The sequence below is a fragment of the Trematomus bernacchii genome, unplaced genomic scaffold (genome assembly GCF_902827165.1).
Source record: "Trematomus bernacchii unplaced genomic scaffold, fTreBer1.1, whole genome shotgun sequence".
Taxonomy (NCBI): domain Eukaryota; kingdom Metazoa; phylum Chordata; class Actinopteri; order Perciformes; family Nototheniidae; genus Trematomus; species Trematomus bernacchii.
In genome coordinates, this window is record NW_022987668.1 from 3689099 (window position 1) to 3702605 (window position 13507).

The 13507-nt window shown below is 42.3% G+C and overlaps 1 protein-coding gene across 1 annotated transcript in view; it reads right to left on the reverse strand.

Annotated features, from left to right (window-relative positions):
- itsn1 (intersectin 1 (SH3 domain protein)) overlaps nucleotides 1-13507 on the reverse strand; it is an 88307-nt gene that overhangs the window by 68076 nt on the left and 6724 nt on the right. The window contains 3 exon segments of the mRNA XM_034135860.1: nucleotides 30-93; nucleotides 1492-1584; nucleotides 3937-3995. Coding sequence (XP_033991751.1) covers nucleotides 30-93; nucleotides 1492-1584; nucleotides 3937-3964 — 185 coding nt within the window. The 5' untranslated portion in view covers nucleotides 3965-3995.

Below are 13507 nucleotides of genomic sequence, written 5' to 3' on the forward strand. Positions count from 1 at the left end.
GTATAAAATGTCCGGGTTGTGTTACTCACCAGATTTGGGCCAGGATGGGAGGAGGCAGGCCTGATTGGAGGAAGAAGTTCCTTGCTTGGTCGCCTTGAGAGACGAAGAGAAACAGGAAGTGAGATCAGACGACAACAAAAAAAGGAAGAAGAAGAAAGGCCTCTTTAGACCAAGAGAAGAAAGCTGAAGCCCAAAAATCTAAATTGGATTTTATCTTTAAGCTTTACGGCCCGTCCACACGGCAGCATCGCGTGCTTCAACGGAGGCGCTTCTCGTTCACTTTGAATGGGGTGACGTCACGCTTTGCCGAACTGCATTGTGGTTCCGTCGCGTCGCTGTGCCTCCGTCGCTCGCTTAGAAAGTTGAGAAAGGTTCAACTTTTAAAGCGTCGACGGAAGCGTCAGCGAATCAAATCATATGCCAGTACAAGCTCTAGCCAATCAAACCGCGTGCTTGTGTGTCCGGGGCGGGAGATTCATGTGATTGGTTGTTGGTCGCGAGCCAGACACGCCCACCGGCAAGCTTCAATGCACGCTGCCGTGTGGACGTAACGTTAGGGTAGGACTTAGGGTAGGACTTAGGGTAGGACTTAGGGTAGGACTTAGGGTAGGACTTAGGGTAGGACTTAGGGTAGGACTTAGGGTAGGACTTAGGGTACATAATATTTATTATTTGTATTTTATTTTGTTTTTTATTGGACCTTTTACTTTAATTTCTTATGTTTATATTATATTATATTAATTTATCTTTGATTTAATTTCAGTCTTAAATGGAATAAATTAAACCAATTTCCCACGCGATAATTTAAGTATATGTGATTGTGATCTTTCTTGAGTCCATTAATTAGTAGAATGTTTGATAAACAACATCAAATGTCCAACGTTATTTCTCTTCTACATTAATTAACGGTATATTTTAAGATTTGAAACCCCTAATTTCAATATATAATCATGTGCGTTGAACAAAAATAATACCAGCAGCAAACCAATTATCTTTTACGATCTTACTGGGCCGTTAAAAAACAATAATTGATTTGTCGAATGACTAATAGAAAAACAATCAAATGTAGGAGGTTCATTGTGGTTTTTATAATTGACCTGAACATTTTAAATTTAACGTACGTTTTGTTCTCAATCAATTTAAGTTTCCTTAATTCATGGTGTGTGTTTTAATACCACACATCCAAACACTGAGGACTTTAAGTGACCTTGTTCATCTCTCCTTACTGTGTGTGTGTGTGTGTGTGTGTGTGTGTGTGTGTGTGTGTGTGTGTGTGTGTGTGTGTGTGTGCGTGTGCGTGTGTGCGTGTGTCGTAAAACATTCTCTCAATTTAAGTTTCCTTAATTCATGGTGTGTGTTTTTCTTACCACACATCCAAGCATCCAAGGACCTTGAGTGACATTGTCCTTGTTTATGTCATCATCTGTCCTTACTGTGAGGGTGTGTGAGGGTGTGTGAGGGTGTGTGTGTGAGATAAAGAGAGAGAGTCACCTGTGATGTAACCCCCGGCGGTGGGAGAGAGGCTGAGAAACTGCTGATCATGTTTGGCTCTCTCATCCACTGAGATCAGAAACACATCTGGACCTAATACACAAGAGAAAACACACACACACACACAATTACATATCACACACCAAACCCAGAGGCCAAAACAAAGCCAAACGCAAGCAGAAGGAGAACAGGAGGAATGAGAGGAATGTGTTAGTCATGAGTTTCAGTTCCTGTGAGCAGATTCTTAATGAGTGAAAAAACCAGTGAACGGATTGAGGGATTCTGACTCAGAGGCCGTCGTCTGACCTTAGAAAGCTCCGAACAAACCCGTCTTTATTACGTTTCGCATTAATATGTGAATTGAATAGACTCATCGCTAAGTGACAGAGATGAAGCAGTGGCCTTGCTAAATAACGAGCCAGTCTTCTTGCCTCTACAAATAGCCCCGTTTCACATTTTTTTCCTACAAAAATTGAATTAGTCAGGATGCGACCAGAGCAGTCGTTTCCCTTTGTGTTCCTTCCTGTATTGTTTACTGGAAATGTACGCATTAAGTGAATCATGCAGACTAATTTCCCAATTCAGAAGACAGCTCTTTACATAATGTAACTTGGATCTGTCCGCCACAAACAGAAAGATACAGAAAATCATGTGAAATCAGCTTTTATCAACTAGCTATTACGTGCATAAAAAAGGATATTATGTGTGTATTTGTCCGGCACTTTTATTAGCAATATGAATATTTTGTTACAGGACATGAGCAGTGATGAGCTCATTTAGCCTCACTTGTTTCTAGCTGATGTTCTCCCTTTATATAACACTGATGAACTCTGTTTGAGAGGCAAGTACGCAATATGTTCCAACAGTTACAAATCTGTTTACAGTCTGACAAATCTCACACGGTCTGCCTTTGTTTTTGTCTGTCTTCTGTCTCTCATTGACAGCGCTGACGTCAGATTCACTTCGGAAATTGTTATTTTGATAGCTGTTATATCCAGAGGTGGGAAGTATTGGAGAACAAATACTTCATTACTGTACTTAAGTACATGTTTCTGGTATCAGTACTTTACTCCACTACTTATTTTTCTGCCGACTTTTTACTTTTACTTCTTACATTTTGAACACAAATACCTGTACTTTCTACTTCTTACATGTTGAACACAAATACCTGTACTTTCTACTTCTTACATGTTGAACTCAAATACCTGTACTTTCTACTTCTTACATGTTGAACTCAAATACCTGTACTTTCTACTTCTTACATGTTGAACACAAATACCTGTACTTTCTACTTCTTACATTTTCCAAACAGGCTGGTTCCTTTAGTTTGAATGTGTGTTTGGTGGCGTGATCATTATTATTTAGAGTCATTGCGTGCCTATTGATTTGAACACGATCCGTGTATCCATCATTTCCTGGTCTTCTCTAAAGAAGAGGGACCAATGAAAACGTTGTCATGTTGCCGTTGTTCAGCATGGAAACATTCATTAGCTAACAATGACATTATTGTTCTATTAATATAAAGGGAGGTCAGGTACTCTTTAAAACAGCTGCTAGTTATGGGTACTTTTTACTTAAAGTGGACCTATCATGCTATATTTGAATAATATATTGTAGGGCCATACCTATATAAAACATGTCTGTGAAGTTTTCTTTTCAAAATACCAAACAGATCATGCATTTTAGCCATGCCTCATTTCGCTCTATTTGCTCTTTTCCAGCCCTGTTTTTGCAAGGGCTGATTCTGTGAGAAGTCTTCTTCGCTGCTTTTGTGGCAGACTACAGCGCCACTTACAGGCCTGGCATATGTACTACAGCGTCTCCAGCGCTTTCGATCGACAATGGCCGTGGCCCAACCCCCCATTCCCCTGATAGGTGGAGAGTTGCCCATATAGGCGGAGCACCCCTTTTCTGACGTCAGAAAAATTCAAATCTGTATCAGCTCCGTTGCAGCCCCGTTTTTAGAAATTTGGGTATGGAGGAAAAGAGAGAGGGTTGTGTTTTCTGACACTTGGTGAGTTCCCTGACACACCGGGGACACATATTCATGTATAAAAGACGTACAAAAGTGCATTTTGCATGATAGGTCCTCTTTAAGTTCATTTCAAAGCCCATACTTCTTTACTTGTACTTGAGTAAAGAACTTTAGTCAGTACTTCTACTTTGACCAGAGTATTTTTAAACACGAGTATCTGTACTTCTACTTGAGTAAAGGATGTGAGTACTTTTGCCATCTCTGGTTATATCACCCCACATGTCACATGTTTTTATTCAAAGGTATTTAGTATCCTATACGTTCTATTTCGCATGTTGCAGCTGTTGTCGTGTGACTTACTTCTGCTTCTCCTCTGAAGTAGGGATGTAACGATGCATCGTGAACCGGTTAAAAATCGGTAACGTTCATTGTACACATCTTTTGAATGGCAGTTACACACACATACTGACCTGTGAATGTGGTGGGGAACTGCGCCATGGTTCACTCGGTCTTCTTCACGACACAACACCTGAAAAACAATGTTTATCTGGTCAATCAAATCATATATCTAACTGCTTGATCGTGCAACATCATTTATAACCACGTCACAATATCCAGCAAGAAAGCTATCACTAGGAATTGGGGAAAGGAAGCAAGAAATCTTTTTGATGGAAAAACTGACTTATAAATTGAGATTGCAAGAAACACAACTCAACAGAAAGTGGGAAAAATGGACTCTACACAAGACTCAAAACAAAGACATTGGACTGGAACAATAGCTAATAGATATGTATCTTCAAGAATATAATAACATGAAGACATATTGCCTTGCTGGCCTTTTGTTACATGATTGTAATGATGTTGTAACCAGCATGTTATTGCCATTTATAATGTGACAATAAAGATTTAAATTACAAACAAATACAATAACCACATCACATTAAGAACATTTCATAGGTGTTTGTATCACCAAGTCTTCTTCACGACACAACACCTGAAAAGCAACGTTTATCTGGTCAATCAAATCGTATATCTAACTGCTTGATCGTCAGCGTTTCTGCCAGGGGGGCATCTTGCCGTCATTTGACCAAATAAATAAATAATTCGAGAGAAGATCGAGTTTTTATCGCTTGAAATGACGAAAAGGAAAAAGAACAAGGACATCCCTCTGTTGGAGGGGCAAAGGAGTCTGGTGGGATTCTTTTCGGAGTATTGAAGATCGTTTCCCCGACATCGGCGGTGCCTGCTACAGGACAACACGGAACGTGCGCGATTTGGACGCGATGAGTGGGGGGTGCTAGTGGAGCACGCGCGTGAACTGCGAGCGCCAGAGCCTCGCAGCGGCGAAACTGAGGCTCCGTGGTAAACTGTGGTAACATGAAGAGCCGTTTGGGAACCGAAACAGCCGGCGCTTTAAGAGAGCCGAGCCAAATGATCCGGCTCACGAACGTAAAGAGATAGCATCTATAAGGGACGGCTCAATTCAAAATTCAAATTTAGAGAGAGTGGATTTGATGCAATTACATTCATAAACACACCTCCGCCCCTCAAAGACTGCAACCACTACCATTTAGAAATATTTATGGCTATTTTACTCACATCCTTTGGTTACTATAACCCTTTATGAAATACACTACATTTATACAGTTTTGTACATTTAACGTGTTTAGACTGTACGTGTAGCACATTGACATGTTATCATCGCTTATACCTCTGCTTTTACCACTCTTATTCATTTGTGTCTATTTTTTACTGCAGTGACAGTTGCCAAAGACATTTCGTTGTACTTTGTATGATGACAATAAAGCTATATTCTATTCTATTACATGCAAATAGAAAAGGCAAATAAACACTGTAGGTCTCAATAGGTGCGTTCACACCGGAGTACTTTGGTGTACTTTTCCCACAATAGTTCATCAGAACTACGATATATTTGCGTTCACACCAAAAAGCCCCAGGAACTAAAGTAGCTCAAATGAGTTCGTCCGACCCGCTTTTCAGTCCCTGCTAGAGAGCAGGGACTGTCGTGGGAGAAAACAGTTCGTACGTCTGATTGGCTGTGCGGAATGCAAACCACGCCCGTTTGACTCTGATTTTTTTTTTGGAAGCGGCCATTGTATTTGCTCGTTTACCCGAAGAGATTACTTTTGTGAAAGCAGTTATTATAGCAACACTAAATAAATCATCGGAGCGGTGGAATTGATGAGGATGTCTCGGCGCTTCTGGCGATTTACTCGGAGGACGTGAAGTGCGGCATTCAGAAGCTTCTACTGCATGCAGTTTCAGTGGATCAGCAAAGTTAGCAGACCTGGCAAAGTCATGTCGTGACGACTACGAAGGTAAAATAAAATACATGCACTGCACTGTTTTAATCTGCACAATACTGGTCTTAGATGTACTTTTATTTGCTCAGTAGATCGAGCTAGCCATGCTAGAACTTGCTAACGTTAGGTCCAAGCTGGCTAACAACATCTAGCTAGCTAGCTATTCTCAGCCGTGCCCGCTATAAACACGTATTGACTTGTGAATAAGTGTGCAATGTTCTGTAATTTGCTTCACTAACTCATGGCACTAATCGTGTGTTTCAGGCGAGGTGTTTCTCTCTGGATTAGAAACTAGTTTTCCCCTCCGGGATAAAACGATAATATAACGTTAGCAATTAGCATGCTAGCTGGACCTCTGTGGCTACACTGAGGTAAACAATAGATTGTAGTTGCTATAATTTCAAGTAATTTGCAACATTCATTCTACATGTTAATGGTAAAAGCTTAAACAGTTGATTACCTGCATGCCACAAAGACTGATGTTCTAATATTTTTGCACATTTAAGTAGAAATGTAATTGAAATTCTATTTACTGCCTAAACATTGTTCCTTGTATTATCCTAAATAGTTTGACCTTGTTTCCTCAGAAGGCTTCTCAGACTACATGGAGGATCCCTCAGAGAAACACAGTTTCCACGTTCAGTTCCCCCCCGCTGAGAGTAGGCAGCTCCACACCCTGTGCCCGGTCAGCGGACACCATCAGGACTACCATCCTGACCGCTGCTGCCATATTGCAGCAAACAGGAGGGAACGGAGGTGAAAACACACTTTATACATTTAGATATGTGGAGCACAAAGAAAAGCATTGCTAAAAAACATTTAGCAGCTAAACTGTGGATAACAAGTAAACCACATTGGTTTGTTATTCAATATTCAAAAGCTTTTTGAATCATTACATGTCACTTGTTAGACGCTTTTATCCAAAGCTTACATACTCAATACTGTGGGCAATCCCCACAGGAGCACTTTGGGGTGAAGTGTCTCAGGGACACAACGACATGCTGACTGCAGTGGGGTTTGAACCTGTGCTCCCCTGATCCCAACACCAATGCACTTATCCACTGCGCTACACGCCTCCCTATCATGTCCTGAGAGCCCTCCATCCCCCAATTGCTAGTGCCTTCACCATTTAAAATGTTAATAGTCAAATCAAAGGTGTTCCCCGTGTTCCTCCTGTTGTGTGCCTGCAGAGACAGATTTGGACAATGTTGTCTCGTTGTTGCGATTAAACTGATCTTGTATCTTGCATATTTCACCTTAGGAAAGTGGGCACGCGATGACAGCTTCCTTGACACCATCATGGCGATGGACCGCCGTGCCATGGTCAGCAAGGAGAATGAGGACCTGCGTGCCAAGGAGATGCACGACGAACGGCTGCTGCATTCACACAAGGCCCAGGAATCGAGGTGGAGCAACAAAATACCTTTCTGGCTGGGCTTCTGGCAGTGCTAAGCGAGCTGATTAAATCCAACAGGCCTTCAATACAAAAATTAAGAAAAACTTGTCGTTGATAAACTGTACAATGACTTGTTGGGAGGCGTGTGGTGCAGTGGTCTGGTGCGTTGGTGTTCGGATCAGGGGAGCACAGGTTCAAACCCCACTGCAGTCAGGATGTCGTTGTGTCCCTGGGCAAGACACTTCACCCCAAATTGCCTACACCTGTGACAGTTAATTTTGTATTATTGTGATTATATATATATATATATATATACACCTTATATATACCTAATATATACCTTATTATATACCTAACTTTGCACTAAGGTGTGTCTGCTGCTGAGCCTACCTATTGTTATTATATATATATATATATATATTGCCACTGTTATTATATTGTTTTGATACTACTGACACTTATTGATCTGCTGCTGATAAATAAAAGAGAACCTAAATGCACGGCACTAGCATCATGACTGTCTTTGTTTAAACCAGCAGCAGTGCAGCGGTACACAGACTAACCTGTGTGTGTGTAACGTAGTTCTTCAGGTGTGCATGCTTAACATGTATGTTAACATGTATGTATACAAAAGTTTTTAAAGAGCTTTCAACCTCATCCCATTGTCTTTAACACACATTTAACATAATATACTCATTAATATACAAATATACAGTACGAGTACTGTTTTGATACTGACATTTAATCTTTGCACTAAGGTGTGCCTGCACTATTGTAATTGTGTCTGTTGACTGGTAAATAAAAGAGAACCAAATGCACTGTACAAAATATCAGCTTTATTGTCAATTTACAATTTCCATGCTGTTCAGATGCCTCTCCACAACGTTGCTTCCAGGCGAATACAGAGGAGTTGAAAAGAGCCCTTGGACATTCGGAAATCTTTGATCCACTGCACATGTTGGCACCACCTCCCACCAGGCCGACGTTCTATTGTTCACCCAGAGTTCCGTAGTATTCGCATATCTGGAACACATACAAAGACACAAATTAGCCCTACATAACTCCATAAATCCTACATTAGATAGTATTAATGTGATTTAATGAACGTACCATTGCTGTTCTTTGGGCGTGATAACGGCCATCATCCTCGGCTGTACAACGGCGAAACATGTCCATCGCGTGTGATTTCGTCGTCTAATCCTTTTGTTAAGGCTTCTTAACCGCCTTCGCCTCCGACTCAGCATTTCTATTGCATTTGAATGGTCGATCTGTATTTGTATTTGTGGCTGAGTTATTGGCTTAAATAACTCCGTTACGAAGCTGTATAACACGACCACCAAAACGTCAACTCCATACCGTGTCTGAGGTCGGAAGGTAAACAGAAGCATCCAGCGGAAGCGGAAGTTTTTTTTCTTCTTCTCTCGGTTTTTTGGCGAATTGCAACTTTAAGGTGCATACCGCCACCTACTGTACTCGCCGTGAAGTTGTTTGCGGCCTGCCAGGAAAACCAAAGCAGAAGAAGAAGAAGTGACGTCAGCGGCTCATTTGCCTAATCCACCCCCAGGAACTCATTTTGGTGTGAACGCGATCTGCTTTAGTTCATCAGAACTAAAAGAGCTCTCATGAACTAAAGTTCTCATGAACTACTGTGGGAAAAGTACTTGGTGTGAACGCGCCTAATGAGGGATATTTTGCTTGTTTTAATGCCAATGTTTTTGGAAAAATGCTAATGCATCTATCTGCTGTTGTCATGTTGTCCATGCTAGCTCCAGAGATTTGACCATATGAGCCACGATGTGCATGTCAACAGGGCAGCAGAGCTTTATTTATGCAGGGCAGCTCGCCTGAACACACTCCGCTTCACAACCTACAGTCCATGCTTCACACTCACTCATTTACACACTTTCCCACTGGGGAGCTGACCACACAGAAGACAGTTTCACACAGAAGACAGTTTCACACAGAAGACAGTTTCACACAGAAGACAGTTTCACACAGAAGACAGTTTCACACAGAAGACAGTTTCACACAGAAGACAGTTTCACACAGAAGACAGTTTCACACAGAAGACAGTTTCACACAGAAGACAGTTTCACACAGAAGACAGGTTCACACAGAAGACAGGTTCTCACAGAAGACAGGTTCACACAGAAGACAGTTTCACACAGAAGACAGTTTCACACAGAAGACAGTTTCACACAGAAGACAGTTTCACACAGAAGACAGTTTCACACAGAAGACAGGTCCACACAGAAGACAGGTTCTCACAGAAGACAGTTTCACACAGAAGACAGTTTCACACAGAAGACAGTTTCACACAGAAGACAGTTTCACACAGTTTCACACAGAAGACAGTTTCACGGAGAAGACAGGTTCACACAGAAGACAGGTCCACACAGAAGGCAGGTTCTCACAGAAGACAGGTTCACACAGAAGACAGGTTCACACAGAAGACAGGTTCACACAGAAGACAGGTTCACACAGAAGACAGGTTCACACAGAAGACAGGTTCACACAGAAGACTGTTTCACACAGAAGACTGTTTCACACAGAAGACAGGTTCAGACAGAAGACAGTTTCACACAGAAGACAGGTTCACACAGAAGACACTTCCACACAGAAGACAGGTTCACACAGAAGACAGGTTCACACAGAAGACAGGTTCACACAGAAGACAGGTTCACACAGAAGACAGGTCCACACAGAAGACAGGTTCACACAGAAGACAGGTTCACACAGAAGACTGTTTCACACAGAAGACAGTTTCACACAGAAGACCGTTTCACACAGAAGACAGGTCCACACAGAAGACAGTTTCACAGAGAAGACAGGTCCACACAGAAGACAGGTCCACACAGAAGACAGGTTCTCACAGAAGACAGGTTCACACAGAAGACAGGTTCACACAGAAGACAGGTTCTCACAGAAGACAGGTTCTCACAGAAGACAGGTTCTCACAGAAGACAGGTTCTCACAGAAGACAGGTTCACACAGAAGACAGTTTCACACAGAAGACTGTTTCACACAGAAGACAGGTTCAGACAGAAGACAGTTTCACACAGAAGACAGGTTCACACAGAAGACACTTCCACACAGAAGACAGGTTCACACAGAAGACAGGTTCACACAGAAGACAGTTTCACACAGAAGACAGGTTCACACAGAAGACAGGTTCACACAGAAGACAGGTTCACACAGAAGACAGGTTCACACAGAAGACAGGTTCACACAGAAGACTGTTTCACACAGAAGACTGTTTCACACAGAAGACAGGTTCACACAGAAGACAGTTTCACACAGAAGACAGTTTCACACAGAAGACAGGTTCACACAGAAGACAGGTTCACACAGAAGACAGGTCCACACAGAAGACAGGTCCACACAGAAGACAGGTTCACACAGAAGACAGGTTCACACAGAAGACAGGTTCACACAGAAGACAGGTTCACACAGAAGACAGGTCCACACAGAAGACAGGTTCACACAGAAGACAGGTTCACACAGAAGACACTTTCACACAGAAGACAGGTTCACACAGAAGACAGGTCCACACAGAAGACAGGTTCACACAGAAGACAGGTTCACACAGAAGACAGGTTCACACAGAAGACTGTTTCACACAGAAGACAGGTTCACACAGAAGACTGTTTCACACAGAAGACAGGTTCACACAGAAGACAGGTTCACACAGAAGACAGGTTCACACAGAAGACACTTTCACACAGAAGACAGGTTCACACAGAAGACAGGTTCACACAGAAGACAGGTTCACACAGAAGACACTTTCACACAGAAGACAGGTTCACACAGAAGACAGGTTCACACAGAAGACACTTTCACACAGAAGACAGTTTCACACAGAAGACAGGTTCACACAGAAGACTGTTTCACACAGAAGACAGGTTCACACAGAAGACAGGTTCACACAGAAGACAGGTTCACACAGAAGACAGGTTCACACAGAAGACAGGTTCACACAGAAGACAGATTCAGACACACACAGAAGACAGTTTCACACAGAAGACAGTTTCAAACAGTTGGCCAGTAAAACATCAAGCCAGTGGGGATACAAATAAGAAACGAGCAAACTAAGAGCTATCAAAAAGCAGGGAAGTAGTGTTTATTTAGGTGAAGGGTTTGTGTGATAAGGTGCAATTGTGTTTGGCATCTTTTGGACAAAACAACCATCCACACAACAGCGGAAATTGTATAAAAGTTACAGCAATAGAGCAGCAAAAAACAACAACAACAACCTGGAACAGCTGAGGGATAGGATGTAAAAAAAAGTTTTTGTGAACCAGTGTACCGGCTAGCAAATGCTCTGACTCGTTATAGATTCTGATCGTTTCTTGACTGGTAAAGGAAGCACATGAACCAGCATTTAGACGGTGACCTGGTTAGCCTTTGCAGACCCTTTCCATGCACACAAACCTATAAACACACTACAGGAAGGGGAAACCCCCAAAAGCCGAACAGGGCAACTTTAAAAGCTAAAACATGTGATACAGGGATTATTTCTGCATTTTATATTTAATCTCTTTAAAAACTATGAAGTAAAACTGCCCTACTCCTTCACATATATATGTGTGAGTGTGAGTGTGAGTGTGAGTGTGTGTGTGTGTGTGTGTGTGTAACATACCTCTGCCATAGTAGAGGTATGTTAATCACATCCAGACCCGCTGCCCACAATAATAATACTGACAGACAAGGACTTAGTGAGGATGTGTGAGTGTGAGTGTGTGTGTGTGTGTGTGTGTGTGTGTGTGTGTGTGTGTGTGTGTGTGTGTGGCTGACTTTTGTACCACAAGTGTGATTCAAATAAATAAAGATGGTCAATGAGATGAGATTCTAGGCCATTTCTAGGAAACAGTTTTCTGTAGGCGGATTGGAATTTAGCCCGAACTAAATTCCTCTTTCCAGAAACAGTTACTCCGACATGCCGCGGACATTTCCACTGAGACTGTCCTTGGCCTATTGAGGAGTGCAGTGGTGTGTGTGGGTGTGTGTGTGTGTGTGTGTGTGTGTGTGTGTGTGTGTGTGTGTGTGTGTGCGTGCGCACACGTGTCCCATTCTCATCAGAGTCTGGGGACAAAGTAACCAGCTTAACTAGGTCAGACGAACAAAGCCCACCCTGCATAAACACTCACAGACACACACTTTCACTGCTGCCACTACACAAATATTGAAGCAACTACAGTAGGTTTTGAACCTTCTTTAAAGTATGGATGGAAGCAATCGAACTATGTAGACATTTATCTGTGTATTATTTCAAATGATGAAGCATTTCCTCTTTTAGTTTCTGCTATTTTCTCAGATGAGATATACTTAAACTCCAGAGACACCAAAAAGCATGCAAGTTAATTGTGGGTTTATGTCATTATAAGGATGATATTCAACCATGTCTTTATTAATCTGCAGCAGAGAGCGCTGGTTATTAGAGGGATGGAGCTAGAGGCTTTGGCACAAGAAGGACTTTAATGTTCATACTGCAAGACTCTAAATGTCAGCTTGCCAAAACTCGGTCCAGCAAATAAGCTGATGATGAATTAAAGTGACTTTATGTCCAGGGCTGCAAGATTTGGAAAGGATGACTAGTTGGGATGATTTTGACTGATATTCCAAATGCAATATGGTTTTTGAGAGATAAGGGATAGTTTTTGCATCATAATCTTACCACTTTGTAGGAAGGATCTACTCTACGCCACAAAACGTCAACCACCCAGACAGTTGAATGTGTTTGTTGTGCATCTTTCCCTTTGTCATGAGGAGGGGGCTTTATGCTCTGTCCTCTGAGTCCATGCATTATGTTTGTGGGATTAGCGAATATAATTAGAGCATTGGGATGTAACTGAAGTGTTGGTCTGTTATCAAGGTCTGTGGCAGATGCCTGTTTAAGCCACACACACACACACACACACACACACACACACACACACACACACACACACACACACACACACACACACACACACACACACACACACACACACACACACACACACACACACACACACACACACACACACACACACACACACACACACACACACACAACACACACACACACACACACACACACACACACACACACACACACACACACACACACACACACACACACACACACACACACACACACACACACACACACACACACACACACACACACACACACACACACACACACACACACACACACACACACACACACACACACACACACACACACACACACACACACACACACACACACACACACACACACACACACCTGTTTGCACCCCCTCTTGTTTTTCTGCTGACCCCCCAGTTAAATGCTAG